A 21,327-nucleotide genomic window follows, 5' to 3' on the forward strand; every position below is an offset into this window, starting at 1 on the left:
ATCGTCAGCCAACCTTTCACCCCGACTCCCTGAACCTGGGAGAGAGGGGCTGAGGGTCAAGGAGGGCCCCAGCACACCTCCCAGGACTCCACAGAGGCTTCTGCCCAGTTCCCCAGGATTGGGGCGGAAAAAAGCAGAACTCACCCGGCGGGCCAGCTGTGACATGGGGTTGAAGGCCTCTTCAGTGGGTTCTGCCATCTCAGACTCCACTAACACTGGGTTCTCCTTCTGGGACACAAGACCCCCACCCAGTATGAGAGAGGCCCCAGAGGAATACGACCTCCTTTCCCTCCTGCCAGCCTGATGCACACAGACCAGGACTTGAAACCCCATGGAACAAGACACACCTAGCCCCCTGACACCCTCCAAAACTGCACACAGGTGTTTGTACCTCTATGCAAAACTACCTGTCATACACATTACCTGTAGAGTAGATCCTTGCAGACACCTTTGAGCTCACATACCTGCTCACCCACAGACACATTCATACACACTGCCACACACACGGACAAAGGCTTGCACGCCAATGGAGACACACACCTGTACATGAGTGTGCCTCCATATGGCTACAGCTCTTCACCTGTATATAGATACATGTGCTGTGAGACACTTACCCAAGGATGCTCATACAGTTCACACCTGTGCTCTTCCACAACTGCAGACAGGTGCATGGAAGCCCACCCAGCACATAAAACTTCACCCATTCACAGACACTAAAACACAGATGTACACACACACCCAAACACGCATACCGTACAAACACAATACCTGTGAATGCTTCCATAGTCTTCTGCCTCAAAGGTATACACCTGAAAATGCCTATAACCTGTTCACACCTGCACACACACACACCTTACCTGGGGATTCCACACAGAAACCAATCCCTATACTGACCCACAGACACTTCTACACAGGGTCAGCCCTGGACACCAACCTGTGTAGACATACATTTATTCACACTGACATACACACACCCTGGAACTAATTCCTGCCTCTGCCGTGTCTATTTGTGTAACTGCCATCCCTGGGGGCTCAGATGGTAAAGAATCCACCTGCAGTGCAGGAGACCTGGGTTCAATCCCTGGGTTGGGAGGATCCCCTGGAGAAGGGAACAGCGACCCACTCCAGTATTCTTGCCTGGAGAATTCCATGGACAGAGGAGCCTGGCAGGCTACAGTCCATAGGGTCACAAAGAGTCAGACAGGACTGAGCGACTTTCACTTTTACTTTCCAGAGGTAAACTCTTTTCAAAAACCTTTTTTTTAATGTCAGAACAAACATGGTCCAAGTAATGGCTCTGATCTGAGCTGCTACAGTGACCCTCAGTGTAACAAATGCTGCTTATCCTGCCACCAGTCCCAGGGGCTCCCTTCCTCTCAAAGCAAATCATCCCACTTCTGCTCAGCTCTGCCCGTTAGAAACGTGTGTCAAACTGAGTGTATCTGCATGGGTGCTGCCCTTGGGTCCTAAAAGGATCCCTTCCATGTGGCAGCCCTTGAGATCTTTGGAGACGCTGACCACTCCTCAGGTGCCCCCCCCCAAGTCTTCCCTTCTTCTTTGGTTTGCTGGAATGTCCTGACTTTCTGCCAGTGCACCATGCCGTTGGTCATCCCTGTATTGCCAGTTGCTTCCACACAAGTCAATGGCTCTTTCTCTCCCCTCCCTCCTCAGAACCAGTCCCTTCTTCTTCTCTGTACCTTTCACTCCTGCTGCCCCTCTGCCCATGCCCCATCCAGCAAGCAGGATGGTACCCACCTCCTCTGCCAGGCCCTCCTCAGATTCCCCACTCAGGGTCTGTAGCACTTTGGACTTGTAGGTTTTCCAGAAGGCCTGGCTCATGGCTGCATGGGAAATAGGCCTGGCACCCAGGCACGGGAAGCTGGTGGTTCAGGGGGCACCCAGTGAGTCTGGCTCCAGGAACCTGGTGAGTCTGAGAGCCTGTCCCAAGCATCAGGTGACCTCATTAAAGATGCACCAGCCTCCCCAGATGGCACAGTGCCCAGCAGGTGAACCCGATCCAAAAGAGTCTGTGGTGAGACTCAGCTTCTGCCCCTTCAGCCCCTTATCTTGACCCATATTTGCAAGAATAATGAAAACATAATGAAGACATCTTTCTTTACAGAAGCCTCCTTCCTGGGCCTAGGAGTTCTTGAATTTGATTATTTGGAAAGGCTCCAGAAAAATTCTTTTCCATTCACGAATTCTATTTACAAAGTCTTTGGGCTTAGGACCCACAGTGGTGCCTCTGCGGCTGTAGCCATACCAGCTGTGCCCTCAACAGGGCCGTACCCTCAACAGGGCCCTGCCCTATACCTTCACTCAGCCTGTATGGTCTGGAGTGGGAAGGCCCCAAGGCTCCCAGTGGGTGCCCTGGGCTTACATTGCACCGCTTTGGGCTGGAAACCGATTCCTCTCCCCAGGGATGCACGTGCTGGTCTCCCTGTTTCCTGGCAACAGGTTCCAAAGAACTGGAGCCCCTGAATTATTGCTGAGTTCCTGTGGTCAACCTGGAAGGAAAAAGGCACCCAGCTCTGATGCATGGGGAAAGGCTCTCTGGCCCTCTCCCCAGACTGAGCACACACCATCTAGGCTGATCTCTCTCTTTGATGCCAGCCCACGCCTGACAGTCCAGGGCTCAGAGCAAGGGGTCAAAGATGGGAGGTCCTTCTGTGAGAATCTCCTCTTCTTGTGAGAGGAGCTGACCCCCTTGAGTCTCTGACAGGGCACTGTGATCTCTGGGAGGAATAACTGGGGAGGGGTTTCAAATGGCGAGGGCTTTCTCAAGGACCAGAGATATCTCGGCGCCCTGTGGGAGCTGGGATCCCAAACGTCTTCACTCTTACTTATTCATTTATTCACATCACAGACATTTTTCAGTGCCTCCCAGAGATGCAACATTATTCCCCCTCTCCCCTCAACCGCGGAATCTAAGATGGGGGAACCAGGAAGGTGTGACAAGGCCAGAGGACGGCGCTGAAATCGGTTGGGCCAGGCTGGATGGGTTTGGCCAGGGGACTGGCCGAAATGCCCGCAGGGCTCACACCACCGAGCCCCCTCCAGTGACCGAAGAGGACGCTTGGTGAGGCCGGATCCCGAGCTCAGTCACTGACGTCGACGACCGCCTGGGGGCGCTCGAAGCGCGAGCCGCGCGAGTGACGTCATCAGAGGCGGTCCGGTGGAGCCCGACCCGTCCCGGAGCGTCATATGACGTCATCGAGCCGTCCGGAAGCGCCCCTACGTGTCCTCCCACCTCGGTTCTGGGACCTCTGATCTTGCTGTCACCCATCATGGGTCGCTCCCGCCGAACGGGCGCGCACCGAGCGCACTCTTTGGCCCGTCAGATGAAGGCGAAGCGGCGGCGGCCGGACCTGGATGAGATTCACCGCGAGTTGCGGCCCCAGGTCGCCACACGGCCCCGGCCAGACCCAGGCGCTGAACCCGATCCCGACCTGCCAGGGGGAGGCCTGCATCGCTGTCTGGCCTGCGCGTGAGTTCTGGCCAGGCCCAGGCCTGAGGAGGAGAAGGGTCCGCGGTACGGGCCGGAGGTGTGAGGTCCGGGCCCGGGGTGTGCAGGGTTTCCCTCTCTTGGGACCCATGTGGGTCTGCCGGCCTCCCATGCCTTCAAGCCGGGAGCCTAGCGTCAGGGAAGTAGGCCTACCTGAGAGGCATCACCTTCTGACTCTCCTCCCTACCCACCTCATCCCTACAGGAGGTACTTCATCGATTCTGCCAACCTGAAGACCCACTTCCGATCCAAAGATCACAAGAAGAGGTATGAAGCAGCAAGGAGAGGATTGATGGATGGGTTGCCGGGCAGACAGAGCTTGCGTCTGGTCAGCTTTCAATTCCTATTCTTTTTTCCCAGGCTGAAGCAGCTGAGTGTGGAGCCCTACAGTCAGGAAGAAGCGGAGAGGGCAGCGGGCATGGGTTCCTATATTCCTCCCCAGCGGCTGGCAGTCCCCACAGAAGTATCCACTGAGGTCCCTGAGATGGACACGTCTACATGACATGGCCTGAGGATGCAAGGCAGAGGAGCTGCCCATGGACAGTGGTACAGGGGCCAAGCTGGGAGAGACTGTGCGGATCTCTTTTGGTTTGGGGAGTGGATGGCCTCTTCCAGATACCCTCCTTTCCAATAAAAGAAATGGATAAATAGGGCTTGCTTCTGACTCACTAACCTCCAGGCCACTCCTCCAAATTCAAGCCCTGTAAAGATTTCTCTACTACTCCTGTGTACAGGACCCAGGAATTTACTCCCTGCTTGATTCAGCCTTAGAGCCTGCATCCTTGCCATCCCTCAGGGGTCCTGGCATCTGTGCTGAAGCCCCCTTTGGAGCCCAGGTGTGTGTGGGGTGATGGGTAGGATCAGGTTTATACTCTTGCTTACAATGAGGACAGGGAGTGACCCCCAGGAAAAGAAAGAAGTAGGCTCCTGAGATTGTAGCCCCTGTGAATCCAGGGGCCGAGGTGAGAGGCTGCCTGCTTCGTCATGGAGCCTGTGGCCGCCGCCGCTGCCCCACCATCTTCCAGACAGCATAGCAGGAGCCGCCCAGCCCGAGGACAGCCAGCACTGCAGCCACAATCCCCGCCAGCGGACTCCGGGGCTCTGCCTTCAGCTCCCCGGCTATCTGCATCTGGAGATGCACAGAGGGTCCACCTGAGGGGTCAGTCGAGACTACTGGGAAGACGGGTGGGGTGGAAAGGGGCTGAGAAGCTACAGCTGGGGAAAGGAGATATGGATGCCATTGCTGCCCCAGGGAGATTCCACCCCAATCCCTCTCGCTTCACTGCCCATCTGGGCCCTGGTTGCTCAGGCGGCCGGGAACGTGACAGCCTGGTGACTGGGTATCATCCCGGCCATGGTAAGGGGCGGATAGGGTCGGTGCTGGAAGCCATCCGTTGGGGTACTTACCTGTAGCACTCGGAAGTAGCCAGGGGTCAGGCGTCGAAATCGCATGGTGGGTGCCGCTCGTCTCCCAGATGTCCTGTGGGGTGAAAGCCGGAATGAGGACCAGTGGCGTTCGTTCATGATACCAAGAGGCGGAAATCAGGGCACAGAGGTTCCTGCTTCTCATACGTGAGAGAGCCTTGCCCTCAGAGGATGCTCACCAGCGTCTGCCTTCCCGGGTCTGGCAGGGGCGGGACAGCCAGACCTTTAAATCTGTCCCTTCCCCCACTGCCCGCCCTGCCGGCCTTAGGAGCAGCTGTCAGGAGAGATCAGCATCAGGCCTGAGCAGCTCCTCCCCCGCCCACTGGGGAGTGCAGCCCTGGGAGGCAGGAGAGGCCTTGCCTAGCAGCGTGGACAAGTCTCAGGCCTGGACCAGGTGCGGGAGGGCCTCCCCGGCCCTGGTTTTGGCCCTGTCCCTGCCTCAGGTAATTGGATGTCACCTGTCAGCTCTCAGCAGAGGAGGGGTTGGGTACCTTTAGCACCCCTTCCAAATAGGGGCAGGCCTTTTTCACTTGATTTCTCTTAGATCAACCATACCTACCTCGGGGGAAGGCACATTTCACCCCTTTCCCCAAGATGGAGTTCCTACAGGAACTTCCCTCCTCAGCTTGGAGACAATAATAAAAGATCTGCATCTACTGATTGAAAAAGCTGTTTGAGGTGTGTTAAGAAAAATAGTAGCTGATTGGGAATTTCCTGGTGGCCTAGTGGTTAGGATTCTAGGCTTTCACTGTCGTGTCTCAGGTTCATACCTGATCTGAGAACTGAGATCCTGCAAGACCTACAAGTGTGGCCCAAAAAAATAACTGACTGTGCTGGGCATTATTCTAAGCACTTTACGTGTATGATTTCATTTGGAATTGATTATCTCATAAAAATGCAGAAAAGTGTGTTTGCTAAATAGCATGTAGAGTGTCTGCATATAGTATGTAGAGAAGGGAAGAACACCCAGAAAACTTAACAGTGGCCCATTCTGGGCAACGGGATGGGATCCTGCTGGGGAAAGGACACATCCACCTTCCATTTGGGCTTTTCTGGTGGCTCAGCCAGTAAAGAATCTGCCTACAATGCAGGAGACCCATGTTCGATTCCTGGGTTGGGAAGATTCCCCTGGAGAAGGAAATGACAACCCACTCCAGTATTCTTGCCTGGAGAGTTGCCAGTATTCTTGGCACAGATAGAGGAGCCTGGCGGACTATAGTCCATGGCATCCAAGAGTCAGGCAGGACTGAGCAACTAACACTTTCACTTTCCTTCCACTCAATGAGCTACTATTACCTTTGACATTTTTGCAGCAAATAAGTTCAAAGACCTTTTATAAACTCATAAAACTACCCTCAAAATAGAAGCTGCGGGACTTTCCTGGTGATACCATGGATAGGAATCCTCCTGACAATGCAGGAGACACAGGTTCGATCCCTGGTCCAGGAAGATCCCACCTGCCGTGGAGTAACTAAGGCTTTGTGCCACAACTACTGAGCCCATGCCTAGAACCTGTGCTCCACAAGAGAAGCCACTGCAGTGAGAAGCCTGCGCACTGCAACTCTATGTTAGACCTCTCAGCAGCTAGGGAAAGTGTGTGCAGTGAATGCCCAGTGCAACCAATAAATAAATTTATTTTTAAAATCCTGATTAAAAAATCGAAGAAAATAGAAGCTGCCATTTACCATGCCTCTACTTCTCAGCCCTGCCAGGTCCTTCAGGTGGGGGTGGGGGTTGGGGGGCAGTAAAGGCACCAGCGTAGCTGTTAGGCCCCCAGTCCTTTTCGGGGAGGATCTGAGTACAAGTGGTGTCTTGTTGGTTTCTCCCCTACAGGATTGTGAGTTCAGGGAGGTCAGGCTGGCTGGCGTCTCACCCCTAGCTCATGTGCCAGCTCAGGGTAGTGTTTGATGAAACCAGGATAATGGAGATACGTCTGTTTATTGGAGCATCACAGGGAAGCTAGTGTGGGAAGAAGGAAAAGCATTAAAGGAGGAGACAGCACAGAGGAGTGTTAGAGGGATACACAGAGTGCAGGGCAGGAGGACATGTGACCAAGGACAAAGCCAGAAACGTGAGGGCCGAGCTACAAATTTGAGCCTGCTGGTTCACAAATGAGGGAGCAAGGCCTCTGGGGACCTGGCGAGCTGGCATCCCCTTGAAGGAAGCAGCTGACAATCTGCACTCATGTTTGATGCCACGTGCGAAGGTAGAATGAGGTCAACAGAGCTGGCCAAGTTCCAGAGGACTCAATTTGTATGTGAAATTGTTAAATGATAATTAACACACACACATACCACATGGACATCCGTGGACCAAATTCAGACTTTGAATCTCTGACGATTCAGTTCCTGACAGGCTTTGGAGGTACTGGTAGAGAGTCCAAGTTAGGTGACACGGAGGGGGCAGCCCTCCCAGGCCCCTCCCCACAGAAGTAAAGCAATAACAACTCAGATCTACCTCATGTTCCAGATTTCAAATACTAAAAGACGTCCTCAGAGCTAAGGTCTAATTCCCTCTCTGCTCTTCTAGAGACAAAGAAACAGGTTCAGAGAAATGTAAGAGGTGGACTCAGTCACATAGCAAGTAGAACTGATTTTTTTAAATTGACGCATAGTTGATTTACAATGTGTTGATTTCAAGTGTACAGAAAAGCGATTTTGATAAATACAGAATATAAGAATATATATATTCAGACTCTTTTTTCCTTACAAGTTATTATAAAATACTAAGTTTAGTTTTCTGTGCTATATAATAGGTCCTTGTTAGTTATCTGTTTTATACATAGCCACGTGTATGTTAATTCTAAACTCATGTGGAACTGATTCTGGCTGACTCCAAAGTCCTGGGCGTTCCCTAGCCTGGGATGATAATAATGATGATAACTGCAGACACTTAGTATGTGTCAGACATTGTTCTAAAAGGAAAGCTCTTAACTTGGGCTTCGCATCCCATCAACTTGGATGGGAAAAAAATTATATATTTATTTCCACTGACCTCTAACCAAAATTTACCATCTCCTTCTTTATGAAGTATTAACAGTATGTGTTTTTGTCACCAGTTGAAGATACATTGATATCAAATTGTAGTTATCACAAGTATCTCAAAATGTTACTTATGCTCATTAAAGATTTCAAAATGCTGACAGTCATTAACCCACTGCTAAATCACACTCTGTTTCAGACACTCCTAAAACAGAGCTGCCATTGACTGTGGCCAGTAGAGGGTTAGTGGCCAAATGGTGAATCCACCTGCTCTTGCATTAGTGACTCAGATTCTCAGCCTCTCACACACCCTATCTGTAGTTGTTTGCTGACCAATAGGTGTGAGGAGGTGAGTCAGAGACCACCCCCACAATTCAGTGTTATTCATGCTGAGTAACAATACACTGATACCACTAGAAGAGGAAAAGTTAATTTGCCAGTCCTGTTATTGATACATATTAAATACATATTACTATATGTACTGATAAATACATATTACTATATCATAAATTTGTGGGTTTTAATATATTTTGATAGTAATTGTCCTCGCAATCTTCAGCATTTTGCTTTATGCTTTTAAAAGCAATGTTCTGAGAAAACGTCTAGGATTTCCACCAGACCGTCAAAAGGGTCCATAGTGCAAAACAGAGGGGGGTGGAAAGTAGTTCTAAAGGTTTTCAGTTAGTTCAGTTCAGTCGCTCAGTCGTGTCCGACTCTTCGGGACCCCATGAATCACAGCACGCCAGGCCTCCCTGTCTATCACCAACTCCCGGAGTTCACCCAGACTCACGCCCATCGAGTCAGTGATGCCATCCAGCCATCTCATCCTCTGTCATCCCCTTCTCCTCCTGCCCCCAATCCCTCCCAGCATCAGAGTCTTTTCCAGTGAGTCAACTCTTCGCATGAGGTGGCCAAAGTACTGGAGTTTCAGCTTTAGCATCATTCCTTCCAAAGAAATCCCAGGGCTGATCTCCTTCAGAATGGACTGGTTGGATCTCCTTGCAGTCCAGGGGACTCTCAAGAGTCTTCTCCAACACCACACTTCAAAAGCATCAATTCTTCGGTGCTCAGCCTTCTTCACAGTCCAACTCTCACATCCATACATGACCACAGGAAAAGCCATAGCCTTGACTAGACGAACCCTTGTTGGCAAAGTAATGTCTCTGCTTTTGAATATGCTATCTAGGTTGGTCATAACTTTCCTTCCAAGGAGCAAGTGTCTTTTAATTTCATGGCTGCAGTCACCATCTGTAGTGATTTTGGAGCCCAAAAAAATAAAGTCTGACACTGTTTCCACTGTTTCCTTACTATTTCCCATGAAGTGATGGGACCAGATGCCATAATCTTCGTTTTCTGAATGTTGAGCTTTAAGCCAACTTTTTCACTCTCCTCTTTCACTTTCATCAAGAGGCTTTTTAGTTCCTCTTCACTTTCTGCCATAAGGGTGGTGTCATCTGCATATCTGAGGTTATCGATATTTCTCCCAGCAATCTTGATTCCAGCTTGTGTTTCTTCCAGTCCAGCGTTTCTCATGATGTACTCTGCATATGAGTTAAATAAACAGGGTGACAATATACAGCCTTGACGTACTCCTTTTCCTATTTGGAACCAGTCTGTTGTTCCATGTCCAGTTCTAACTGTTGCTTCCTGACCTGCATACAGGTTTCTCAAGAGGCAGATCAGGTGGTCTGGTATTCCCATCTCTTTCAGAATTTTCCACAGTTGATTGTGATCCACACAGTTAAAGGCTTTGGCATAGTCAAGCAGAAATAGATGTTTTTCTGGAACTCTCTTGCTTTTTCCACGATCCAGCAGATGTTGGCAATTTGATCTCTGGTTCCTCTGCCTTTTCTAAAACCAGCTTGAACATCAGGAAGTTCACTGTTCACATATTGCTGAAGCCTGGCTTGGAGAATTTTGAGCACTACTTTACTAGCGTGTGAGATAGAGCTGTTAATTCAGGTACTCCGCACAGCCCTCTGAAGTACGCTCTAATACCCATTCTACAGACAGGGAAATTGAGGCCCGGTGGGTCGGTTTAGGCCTTGTCACACAAGCTAAGAAGCTGCAGCGTTGGGGTTTAGACCCAGGCTCGGGCTTCCTAACCTTTCTGTGCCTCGCTGTTGTGATCACTGCTCACTTTCTGGTCCCTTTCTGAGAAGGCCGGAAGGTCAGGTCGCATCCTGCCATTTGAGGCCAGTTTTGGTTGGAGATCCCAGGCCAGCTCCGAGGTCACCCGTGTCACACCCAGTGGCCCCACCCCCTGGTTTGGCAGCCAGATATTCTGGGATGCCTGAAGGGCGGGGCAGGAGACGGAGAGGCCAATGGCTGTGAGAGCGCCTTACCTGGCCTGCTCTGTGGGCCCAGGTATGCTAGTGGCTCCGCCCCCGGCCCAGCCCAGCCCCGCCCCAGGTCGGGGCTCGGGGAGCGGAAATTCCTGCGCGGGCGAGGCGGAGCGGGTGCAGTCCGAGAGGCCGAACTTGGCCATGGAGCCAGTGGCGACCTGGACCCCCAGGAAGGTGGCGGCTTGGCTGAGAGGGGGGTGGGGCCGGGGCAGTACTGGGCCTGAGGGGCCCTGGGCCGGGGAGAGCGGAAGCAAAAAGGACGTGCCGAGTTTGTCAGTCGGTTAGTCTGTCCGCAAGCATTTACAGAGCGTCTGCCGTGAACCCGGCAGAAAGATAGTCGAGATGACTCCGCTGGGGCCCCCCGAGGACCTAGAAGGGGTCTGCCTTCCCGTCAATAGCCCAGGCAGTGGTTCTGTAATGAAAACAGTAGGTGTCGCCCCAGCTGACCGCCCGCAGTGTATCTCCTCTTCCCTCTGCCCCCGGGGCGCAGTGGGCTGTAATTAATCCCACTTTTCAGATGCTGAAAACTCTACACTGAGCCAACAAGTGATTTGCCCAGGCTTTGGACTAGGGCCTGCCCGTAGTGTCTTTTCCCTCCCCCCACCCTGAGGCTCCCAGTGAGAACAGAAGCCCAGGCCCAACTGGAGGGTGTCGGCACAGCCCCTCCTGAGACCTCCAGGGAGGATGAGCCCAGAGTGGGAAAGGCTGGTGAGAAAAGGCCCAGAGTGTCAGCGGACTCAGAGAAGTGTAGATGGTCTGCTGTGGACTTGGAAGCTGGGAGATGAGGACCACATTCCTCCCACAGGCGGAGCCAGAGTTGGAGGGAGGCAACTGGAGTCGTCTGGGGACAGACTCAGGGTGACCATCCCCGTGAGGAGCAGGGACTCAGGGCTGGAGTCAGTCTCCCAGACTGAATTCCAGGCCCAGCCCCTCTGCTCATCAGTTCTGTGACCACAAATCTCCGTTTCCCTATCCACAAAATGGGAAAGGCAGCTCTGATCTCTTGAGGTTAGACCAAATAAGACAATTATGATGAAGGCCAGGCTCAGCGTCAGGGTCTGTTGGGAGGGAGACAACACAGCACATTCACTGTGCATGGGAAGGGGGGTGCTTGAGGCCCACGGCCACGGAGTAAAAGCTCGTGAACTCCTAGTCAAGGGCTCCTGATGTCACACAGGGGATGGGGGAAGAGCTATTGGTCACACACACATACCCCGTAAAGGACTCTGGCTTGGAATGGCAGGGGTTCCTTCAAAGAGGGAGAAAGCTAACTATTAACCTCTATGTGAAATATCTGTACTTTCTAGATTTGGTGAAGATTAAATGTATTAATATGTATAAAGTCCTTAAATTTTTCCTAGCACATAGTATTTATTTTTGAGTGTCTGCCTTATGCCAGGCCTCGGCCGGAATTAGAGATGAACACTTGTTTTAAGTGTCCTTGGAAGAGCTCGTGTTCGAGTAGGAGAGGTTAGTGCTCTGGTGCAGGGGTCTGTGGAGGCACAGGGGGCAGTGAGCGCAGCAAAGGGCCCCAGCCCAGCCTGGGGAGTTGTGGAAGGCTTCCTGGAGGAAGTTAGATGACCAAGGACATGAGGGAGCTGGAACAGCAGTTCAGGCAGAAGGAAAGGCACCTTCCGGGACCGTGAAGCAAAAGCAAAAGAACCTCCCGAGAGCTGCAGGGAGTTAGTGCTCTGGATCTAGAGTGTTGAGCATGACGGGCTGTGCCAAGAGATGAAACTGGAGAGGCAGGTGGTGGCCGGATCATACGGGGCCTTGCAGATCATGGTAGAGAGTCTGGCAACACATAACATGGGGGCTGTTATTGACTGAACCAAGGGAGTTGGTCAGGTGCTTGACATGTGTCATGTCATTTAATACACATTAGAAGTGATGTGTTTTTATTTTCCCTATTTTTTTAGGTGGAAACAGGCACAGAGTAATTCAGTTACTTGCTCAGTTGCTATCACTCAGGTCTCTCGGACTCCAAAGCCACATCAGTCATGACTTGCCCAAGCATCAGAACCCCTGTAGGATTTGTTAAAAAGCACATTGCTGGGCCCTGCCCCTGATTTCACACCACTCGGCTTGTAGGATCTTATTAATAGTTCCCAGACCAGGGATTAAACTCAGGCTACGGCAGCGAAAGCTCAGAATCCTAACCGTAGTCACCATGCTGTACATTCTGTCCCCCAAACTGACTTATAAATAGAAGCTTGTCCCTTTGGACCACCTTCACCCCTTTCCCCCACCCCCTGCTTCCTTGCCGCTGGCAATCATCAGTCTGTTCCCTGTTTCTAAGAGTTTGCGTTGTTTGGATTCTGTATATGAGATAATACAGTTTGTCTTTCTCTGATTGATTTCACTTAGCATAATAACCTCAAGGTCTATCCCTGTTGCAAATGGCACGATTTCCTTCTTCCTGGCTGAATATTTGTGCATGTGTGCACGTGTGCAGGTGTGTGTGTGTGACATTTTCTTTATCCATTCATCTGTCAGTGGACACTGAGGTTGTTTCCATGTCTTGCCTGTTTTTCTTTTTTATGGCCACACCACGTGACTCATGGGATCTTAGTTCCCCGACTGGGGTTGAACCCAGGCCATGGCAATGAGAGCGCTGAATCCTAACCACTGGACCACCAGGGAATTCCCAGAATTTGTATTTCTAACAAGTCCTCCGATGAGGCTGCTGCTGCTGGTCTGGAGAACCATCCTTTGAGAACCACTGCCCTGTGTGATCCTACTTCTCAACTCAGTAGTAGCCTTATCTGTGAAATGGGCAGGACAGAACACAGCCTTGGTCTCAGGGTGGGAGAAGGGCTCTTCTACTGACCGGAAAGGCCTTGCCAACCCCCTGAGTCCCCCGTGTTGACCCCTGCTCTCCCTCCAGGCCTGGACGATTCCCTGCAGGACTACTGCTTTGAGGACTGGGAGCTGCCTGGCAAGTACCTGCTGCAGCTTTGCCCCCGCAGCCTGGAGGCTCTAACCGTGTGGCCTCTGGGCCACCAGGAGATCATCCTGGAAGGGGTGGAACAGCTCCGGGCCCTGGTAAGTGAATGGCGGCCTAACTGGCTGCAGCTTCCACCCACCCTGGAGATGCTGATGGGGGCTGGCCCCTGCCGGAGTAACTTGCCCCCTCTCTGCACAGAGCTCAGGGCTACAGTCAGAGAACCTGCAGAGCCTGACAGAGGGGCTGCTGGAGGGAACCCGGGCATTCCAGAGCTTGGTCCAAGGTCGCCTGGGGGGCTGTGTGGAGACCCCTGCAGATGTCCTGGGCGCGGCCGTGCAGCTGGTACATGAGGCCCGTTCCCTCCTCTTCTGGCTCAACAGGTACCTTGGTCTCTTCCCAGGGTCTGAGTGACTGGTGAGGGGACCCTATGCATCCATGGCCTCCTCCAGGGACCTGGAGAGAAAACAAGAGCTTGGCTCTTGTTCAGCTATGGTTCAGTTCAGTTCAGTTCAGTCGCTCAGTCATGTCCGACTCGTTGTGACCCCATGAACTGCAGCACACCAGGCCTCCCTGCCCATCACCAACTCCCAGAGTTTACCCAAACTCATGTCCATTGAGTCGGTAATGCTATCCAACCATCTCATCCTCTGTCGTCCCCTTCTCCTCCTGCCTTCAATCTTTCCCAGCTTCAGAGTCTTTTCCAATGAGTCAGCTCTTCGCATCAGGTGGCCAAAGTATTGGAGTTTCAGCTTCAACATCAGTCCTTGCAATGAATCCCCAGGGCTGATCTCCTTTAGGATGGAATTTTTGGATCTCCCTGCAGTCCAAGGGACTCTCAAGAGTCTTCTCCAACACCACAGTTCAAAAGCATCAATTCTTCAGTGCTCAGCTTTCTTTATAATCCAACTCTCACATCCATATATGACCACTGGAAAAACCGTAGCCTTGACTAGACGGACCTTTGTTAGCAAAGTAATGTCTCTGCTTTTTAATAGGCTGTCTAGGTTGGTCATAACTTTCTTTCCAAGGAGTAGTATGGTGGGACTGGCCAAAAAAGGTTAATTGGTCTGTGTAAGGGGCTTCACAGTGGTTTGTAATGGGGCTTCCATGGTGGCTCAGATGGTAAAGCGTCTGCCTTCTATTCAGGAGATCCAGGTTTGATCACTGGGTTAGGAAGATCCCCTGGAGAAGGAAATGACAACCCACTCCAGTACTCTTGCCTGGAAAATTCCATGGACAGAGGAGCCTGGTAGGCTACAGTCTATGGGGTCGCAAAGAGTCGGACACAATTGAGCGACTTCACTCACTTAAGGGCACTGGGTTCCCTGGGTTCCCACCCAGCCTCCAGCTTGTAACCATGTCTCATCAGCAGCATTGCATAAGGAGCTGGCTACCCCTTCACTGGCTGCTGCTTGTCCCAGAGGTCCTAGCTCCAATGTCACCTCCTCAGGGAAGCCTTTCCCATTATACACTCTCAGAGCTCCCTATGTGTCACAGGAGTAGAAGTTACATCTTTTTTTGAATTTGTATTCTTTTTTGGCCACACTGGGTCTTCCTTGCTGTGGGCAGGCTTTCTCTAGTTGTGGGATGCGGGGGCTGCTCTCTGGTTGTAGTACGTGGGCTGCTCATTGCAGTGGCTTCTCTTGTTGCAAAGCACAGGCTTTAGGGTACATAATCGTCAATAGTTGTAGCTCACGGGCTCTAGAATTTGTGGGCTTCAATAGTTGGGCCACGTGATAGCCCTGTGGCATGTGGGATCTTCTCAGTCCAGGGATCAAACCCATATCCTCTGCACTGGCAGACAGATTCCTAACCACTGGACCACCAGTGAAGTGAAGTGAAGTGAAAGGTGCTCGATTGTGTCCAACTCTTTGCGACCCCATGGACTATACCATCCATGGAATTCTCCAGGCCAGAATACTGGAGTGGATAGCCTTTCCCTTCTCCAGAGGGTCTTCCCAACCCAGGGATTGAAACCAGGTCTCCCGCATTGCAGGCAGATTCTTTACCAGCTAAGCCACATAGGAAACCCAAGAATACTAGAGTGGGTAGCCTATCCGTTCTCCAGCGGATCTTCCCGACCCAGGAATTGAACCCGGGTCTCCTGCATTGGAGGCAGGTTCTTTACCAACTGAGCTATGAGGGAAGCCCATAAATCATCATTGGACACCAGGGAAGTCCCTAATCATTATTGATGTAATTATGTATTTAATATCTATCTCTCCAGTGCCTAGAACCAAGCCTGGCATTCATTAAACACTTGACAAATAAATCCTGTGCTAAAGTCTGTGCTAAAATAAATAAAGTCAGCACAGAATAAATCTGTGCTAAAGATGTATCAGTCATCTCCTTCACCCCAAACCAAAACTCATCAGGGCCTTAGATGCGTAGTTGGCTCAGGGTGGTTCAGCGGCCTGACTGTTAAGCTCAGTCCCCTAACCACTGCTCCATCCTCCCCTCTGCCAGGTACCTCTTCTCCCACTTAAATGACTTCTCATCCTGCCAGGCGATTGGGGAATTATGCGGGGAGCTGGGCCAGGCCTTGCAGGAGGTAGGAGATCCAAGGGCCAGGCTTGGCTGAGGCCATAGAGACCAAGTCAGGCTAGAGCTTTTTATAACTTGTGAATCAGCACAGGTTCGGGGGTGAGAGCAGGGAGAGGCCAGAGCAGGAAGAGAGGAGGCCCGGCCACTGGGTAGTGGGTGAGGGGGTGTGGGGGCTCCTAACTGGAAGGGGCAGCTCAGCAAGTTTGATCTCAGGAGGGTGTGGAGCGGGGGAGGGCATGTGTGGTGATCTCTGGGGGCCCGGTATCAGGGAGATGGGACCTTGGGGCCAAAGTTCTGCGGCCCTGTCGTTCCGGGAAGGGGCCAGGGTATGGGACACGCTGGGAGGGACCGCAGGAAACTCCCCTGCCCTCAGGAGAAGGCAGGGCACCCTGCTCAGGGCCGGCCCCCGCTCTCTCTCTGCTTCCAGGACTGTCCAGCGGCTGAGAAGGAAAGCAAAGTCCTGAGAATTGTGAGTCAGGGGCTGAGCGGGCCGTGGGGATGGGGTGGGACGGGACTCAGGCTAGACATCCTGCCCTCCATCCGCCAGAGCAGCCATGTGGCTGGGATCTGTTGCAACATCCTGAGCTGCTGCCCGGAGGAGCTGCTGAAGCAGAAGGCTGTACTAGAGCAAGTGCCGCTGGACGATCCTTCGGTGAGCCCTGACCTCTCACCTTTCACCTCTGGTCCCCTCAAGCAGCCTCGTGTGGGCTCGGAAATCTGATTCTAGGATCCCACAGAATCCTATCCTATTACGGCTGGATGGACCTTTCTGTACAGATGTTAAAGGTTCAGAGGACCTCCCCTGGGATCTCACCATCCTTCAGCCCCTTCTCCAGTCCAGAGGGGCTGCAGCAGGTGGGGTCTTGGTGACACATGCCGGCCCCGGGACACGGACTTGGCAGATTAAGGGAGAAGGGGAGAGGGCATGAACTTTTTTGCTTCAATCCTTGACCAGCTGGGAAAACCCCAGCCCTGCCCTGTCCCTGCTTAAGCCTTCAGGAGAGTTGCTGAGAGTTGCTAAAAGCTCAGAAGTCAGTAACCTGCTCCCCTCAGTCCTTAGGGGAAGAGGAGGCAGGGCCCAGAGAGGTGCAGCAGCAAGCCCCAAGTCATACAGCAAGTCGGGCGGTGCCAACTTGAGGCCAGCTCTCTCCCCCTTTCCACCCGCCTATGAGTCCTGGTGCCCAGCGAGGGTCCTGCCCACTGGCCCTGCAGCCCCCCGACCCTCAGTGACCGCAAGGCTTTGCCTTGCAGGGCCTGGAAATCCACACCACCAGCAACTGCCTGCACTTCGTGTCTCGAGTGGGCGCCCAGGTGAGAGCCCTGCAGCCTTCTCAGCCAATAAGCCCCACGGTCCTCTTTACCTGCCGGCCAAGCCCCATGAGGGTGCACCCCTCTGAACCCTACCTCCAACACCAGGTCCCCACCAACCCCCAGCTGCAAGTCCTGCCTGGAGACGAGATTGTCCAGGTCAACGAGCAGGTGGTGGTGAGTGAGGGGAAGGGCACGATGGGAGGAAGGGGTTCCTGAGTAGAACCCAGGTTGGTGGGTGGAGAGGTTCCCTTCCTTCGGGAGACCAGGGTGGTGAGCTGCTTGCCATGAGGTCAGCCAGCTCACGTGGGTCCGAGGGGGTCCGGGAGGCTTCCTGGAGGAGAGCGAGGGGAGGCTGAGCCCGAGACTGAGAGAGTGATCGAGGGGAGGGCTGTAAGGTTGCCCCGGAGGCTCCCGTCCAGGTCAGTCCAGCCCCGTGTCCCCGTCCCCTAGGTGGGCTGGCCCCACAAAAACGTGGTGAGGGAGCTGCTGCGGGAGCCGGACAGGGTCAGCTTAGTGCTGAAGAAGGTCCTGGTGCCGGAGACCCCACAACAGGTACCTGCCACCCTCCCCACCCCCAGTCTGCTTTCAGACCCGGGTGTGGTCCCCAGCTCCATCTCCTGTTTCTGGTTGCTCCTTAGACCCCTCCTCAGCCCCTGGACTCACCATGCCCAGTGAGCCCATCACCAGCTCCAGCCTCAGTGTCTCCCAGGTAACAGGCTCGGGCCCCGGGTGGGTCTTGGAGGGTGAGCCACAGGCTCACTTTCTGTCTCCCTCATCACTCCAGGACCCCGTCTAAAGACATCTTTGACTTCAACCTGTCTTCAAACCCAAGTCCTGGACCCAGCCCTCCTGCCTGGACAGGTAATATCAAAGCCCCACGTGTTAGCAGGTGTCTCAGACAAGGCATGTGGGGTGTCTGACTCTGACCCTGGGCTGTTACACCCGCAGCCTACTGCTGGGCCTGGGTCTGAGGCTCATGGAACCTCTCTCTCTCTTCTCCCTCCCTGACAGACTCAACCTTCCTTGGCCCCAAGCCCCTGCCCAGCCCCCCTGCAATCCCAGCCACATACCTGGCAGAGGTAGCAGACACTCCGGAGCCCCCAGAACACCCTGATAGGGTAAGTTCAGGGGCTCAGTAGGGAGGGGTGTGTGGCTCTGGATGCAGACTCTTCTCTAATTGCCTGTGTTCCTTTCAGAGTCCTGTCCCTGGCTGCAGGAAATCAAAAGGTATGAAATGCACCAGACTGGGTAGGTTGGGAGGCACTCTTAGAAGTCTTTACAAGGCTGGACAAGACCACCCTCCCAACACACACGTCGCACACTTCTCCCCCGGACACAGTTCTGTTTCTGGGGTCAGACAGACCTGTGCTCCCAGCCTAGACCTCTCACGATCTCTGCAATTTTTGGGCAAACAGCTCGTCCTCTGATCTTCACCTTCCTCATCTCTTAAAATGAGAAGAGTCAACCTCCGCCCGGAACTGACACTTGCTACAATCCAAGCGCAGAGCAGGGGTTCAGAAGCATCAGCTGGGGTGCTCCTGGGGGGCCAGGGAGCAGCTTTGGGGGTCTGGGATGCCCCGCCAACCCCTCACTGACCCTTGTGTCATGCTGCTGCAGGCGTGGCGACGCGCCGGCGGGTGTCGTGTCGGGAGCTGGGCCCGCCCGACTGTGATGGCTGGCTCTTGCTCCGCAAGGTGCCCGGGGGCTTCATGGGCCCGCGATGGCGCCGCTGCTGGTTCGTGCTCAAGGGACACACACTCTACTGGTACCGCCAGCCCCAGGTGAGACCCCGTACACACACGCACAAGTGAGTCACCTCGGGGCCATGGCTCCTGTTCCTCCTCCAGCGTTCAGGCCCATCAGTGGTCACAGGTGGGCCTCAGCATTCCCATCTGTAAAATGGGGACACTCTTTGGCGAGAACTGAGGTGTGTGCAAAAGCAGTTTGGAAAAGGTAGCACAGGGCATGTAGATTCGCTGATTCTGCCCACCCTTCCTTCCCCTTCCGTTAATCTGTTCATCCAGTGATGGGTGCTCAAGCAATTGTCTGCTCATTCCACTAACATTCAAGGTGCCTACTGTATACCCAGCTCTGGGCTGGGCCCTGGGACATGTGGGAGAACCGGATCTTTTCTGTTTCTCAGGCCAGTGGGGACAGGGATGAATACGCAGGGACAATACGGGAACATATAATGTGATGGAGGAAGAGCCCAGGGGTGGGTGGGATCCCTGCAAAGGTGACCAGTCCACCTGAAGAGTGGCGAAGGCTTCCTGAGAAACTAGTGCCTGAAGGTTAGACAGAAAGGTGCAAGAAAAACAGGCAGGGAGAAGAGCATTCTGCAAAGCAGCTTCGTCTGTGTATGTGATGGAGCAGATGTATGAGCGGGCTCCTCTTTCCTGGCTGTTTCTCCGCATAGCTTGCCTCCCATTTCCAGGCACAGAGACACCCCTCGGTCACAACCCTATCCCAGCTTCCTTCCCTGAGCCCTGGGCATTGAGAGACGAGCAGTTAGACAGCCCAGGAGATGCCCTTCCCCCTCCCCCGCTGCCATTAGGAGCCTGCCTGGGCCTCAAGGGTGTTGGAGCTCCAAGCTGACCTTCACGCTGTGATTCCCCCAGGATGAGAAGGCCGAGGGCCTCATCAATGTCTCCAACTACAGTCTGGAAAGTGGACAAGATCAGAAGAAAAAATAGTTAAGTCCTGGGCTGTGACAGGCGGGGGTAGGGAGAGAAAGGGAGAGGCAGGTGACAGGAGGGGCGAGGTGGGGGCAGCAGGTGGCTGGGGTTCCCAGGCCAGCCTCTCTGGGTTCGGGATGGGCACCCCCAGGTGAGTGAGGCCCCTCTGCTCCCCGGCAGTGTGTTCCAGCTCACCCACAACGTGTACAAACCCTTCATCTTCGCTGCTGATACCCTGACGGATCTGAGCATGTGAGTGCCACTCTCTCACCCCCCACAGCTTGCATGTGAGTGCTCAGGGCCTGGGCTCAGGAGCCTGGATTCAGATCCCAGCTCTCTGAGAGGGCTGCTCAAGACACTCCCTTCTCTAAGCCTCAGTTTCACCTTCTGTAAAATGGACTAATAAGAATTCCTATCTCTCAGATTGGCTCTGAGGATTAAGTTAGAAGATGATATAAGTGAAAGCCCCACCCAGCACTCTTGAGAGTCTCTTGGACTGCAAGGAGATCCAATCAGTCCATTCTAAAGGAATATTCAGTCTTGAATATTCATTGGAAGGACTGATGTTGAAGCTGAAACTCCAAACCTTTGGCCACCTGATGTGAAGAACTGACTCATTTGAAAAGACCCTGATGCTGGGAAAGATTGAAGGCAGGAGGAGAAGGGGACAACAGAGGATGAGATGGTTGGATGGCATCACCAACTCAATGGACATGAGTTTGAGTAAACTCCGGCAGTTGGTGATGGACAGGGAGGCCTGGTGAGCTGCAGTCCATGGGGTCGCAAAGAGTTGGACACGACTGAGCGACTGAACTGACTGACTGACTGACACCCAGCATGCTGCTGCTGCTGCTGCTGCTAAGTCACTTCAGTCGTGTCCAACTCTGTGCAACCCCATGGACTGCAGCCTACCAGGCTCCTCCGTCCATGGGATTTTCCAGGCAAGAGTACTGGAGTGGGTTGCCATTGCCTTCTCCAACCCAGCATACTGACTCAGTGGAAACTCTCTGAGACCCATTTGCCCCTCCACAGGTGGGTGCGTCATCTCATCACCTGTATTTCCAAGTACCAGTCTCCAGGCCGGGCCTCCCTACCCCGAGAGGAAGGTGGGTATCTCACAGGGCTGGATGCCATCGAATCTCACCTGAGCCTCTGCTTTCCTGGGGTGGGGGCTGGGAATCCAGTTCCCCAAGCCCACCCCCTGGCTTACCCAACCTGTGAAGCTTCTGTGGGTCCCCCCAACGGCTCCTGTCCACTCCAGACTGCTATAGCGAGACGGAAGCCGAAGATCCTGACGACGAGGCTGGATCCTGCTCAGCCTCAGTGAGTCGGGGGCTGGTGGAGAGGGTGGTGGGGTGAAGAGCAGGGCGTGGAGCTCAGACTGATAACCCTCCTCTCCTTCCACCCTGCCCACAGCCCAGCCCAGCCCAAGCTACGAGTTCGCTCCATGGAGATCCATCACCTGCAGTCACCCCGCAGGACAGCCCGCGGACCTCCTTCAGTCCGGCGACAGGTGCGGAGCAGAGCAGGGGGTGGTGGGGTTAGTCGGGACACGGAGCTGAGACAGGGCTGGTGGCAGGGGGGCGGCACACCC

General features: G+C 53.5%; 2 protein-coding genes across 2 annotated transcripts in view; both read left to right on the plus strand.

Annotated features, from left to right (window-relative positions):
- The first annotated feature begins 3,095 nt into the window (after positions 1–3,095).
- ZNF593 (zinc finger protein 593) lies at positions 3,096–4,157 on the plus strand. Its single transcript, XM_010830093.1, has 3 exons — positions 3,096–3,487; positions 3,710–3,772; positions 3,866–4,157. The coding sequence occupies exons 1-3, from the start codon at positions 3,288–3,290 to the stop codon at positions 4,005–4,007; spliced, it is 405 nt and encodes a 134-aa protein (XP_010828395.1). The 5' UTR covers positions 3,096–3,287; the 3' UTR covers positions 4,008–4,157.
- A 6,190-nt stretch (positions 4,158–10,347) lies between these two features.
- The window catches only part of CNKSR1 (connector enhancer of kinase suppressor of Ras 1), a 12,220-nt gene continuing 1,240 nt past the window's right edge, over positions 10,348–21,327 (plus strand). Inside the window, exons 1-19 of the mRNA XM_010830251.1 lie at positions 10,348–10,449; positions 13,144–13,301; positions 13,402–13,583; positions 15,670–15,754; positions 16,175–16,216; positions 16,295–16,399; positions 16,999–17,058; positions 17,164–17,232; positions 17,509–17,610; positions 17,697–17,767; positions 17,843–17,919; positions 18,070–18,176; positions 18,255–18,285; positions 18,676–18,839; positions 19,677–19,750; positions 19,914–19,985; positions 20,766–20,839; positions 20,995–21,056; positions 21,150–21,268. Coding sequence (XP_010828553.1) covers positions 10,398–10,449; positions 13,144–13,301; positions 13,402–13,583; positions 15,670–15,754; positions 16,175–16,216; positions 16,295–16,399; positions 16,999–17,058; positions 17,164–17,232; positions 17,509–17,610; positions 17,697–17,767; positions 17,843–17,919; positions 18,070–18,176; positions 18,255–18,285; positions 18,676–18,839; positions 19,677–19,750; positions 19,914–19,985; positions 20,766–20,839; positions 20,995–21,056; positions 21,150–21,268 — 1,706 coding nt within the window. The 5' untranslated portion in view covers positions 10,348–10,397. The remainder of the gene's footprint in view (positions 10,450–13,143; positions 13,302–13,401; positions 13,584–15,669; positions 15,755–16,174; positions 16,217–16,294; positions 16,400–16,998; positions 17,059–17,163; positions 17,233–17,508; positions 17,611–17,696; positions 17,768–17,842; positions 17,920–18,069; positions 18,177–18,254; positions 18,286–18,675; positions 18,840–19,676; positions 19,751–19,913; positions 19,986–20,765; positions 20,840–20,994; positions 21,057–21,149; positions 21,269–21,327) is intronic.

The sequence above is a fragment of the Bison bison genome, unplaced genomic scaffold (genome assembly GCF_000754665.1).
Source record: "Bison bison bison isolate TAMUID 2011002044 unplaced genomic scaffold, Bison_UMD1.0 scf7180017864516, whole genome shotgun sequence".
Taxonomy (NCBI): Eukaryota; Metazoa; Chordata; class Mammalia; order Artiodactyla; family Bovidae; genus Bison; species Bison bison.

Bases quoted from the DNA above. Each gene is read 5' to 3' on its own strand.
- ZNF593 (XM_010830093.1), top strand. From the start codon at position 3,288: ATGGGTCGCTCCCGCCGAACGGGCGCGCACCGAGCGCACTCTTTGGCC. The intron at 3,488-3,709 runs GTGAGTTCTGGC...TCATCCCTACAG, and splicing joins CATCGCTGTCTGGCCTGCGC to GAGGTACTTCATCGATTCTG. The intron at 3,773-3,865 runs GTATGAAGCAGC...CTTTTTTCCCAG, and splicing joins TCCAAAGATCACAAGAAGAG to GCTGAAGCAGCTGAGTGTGG.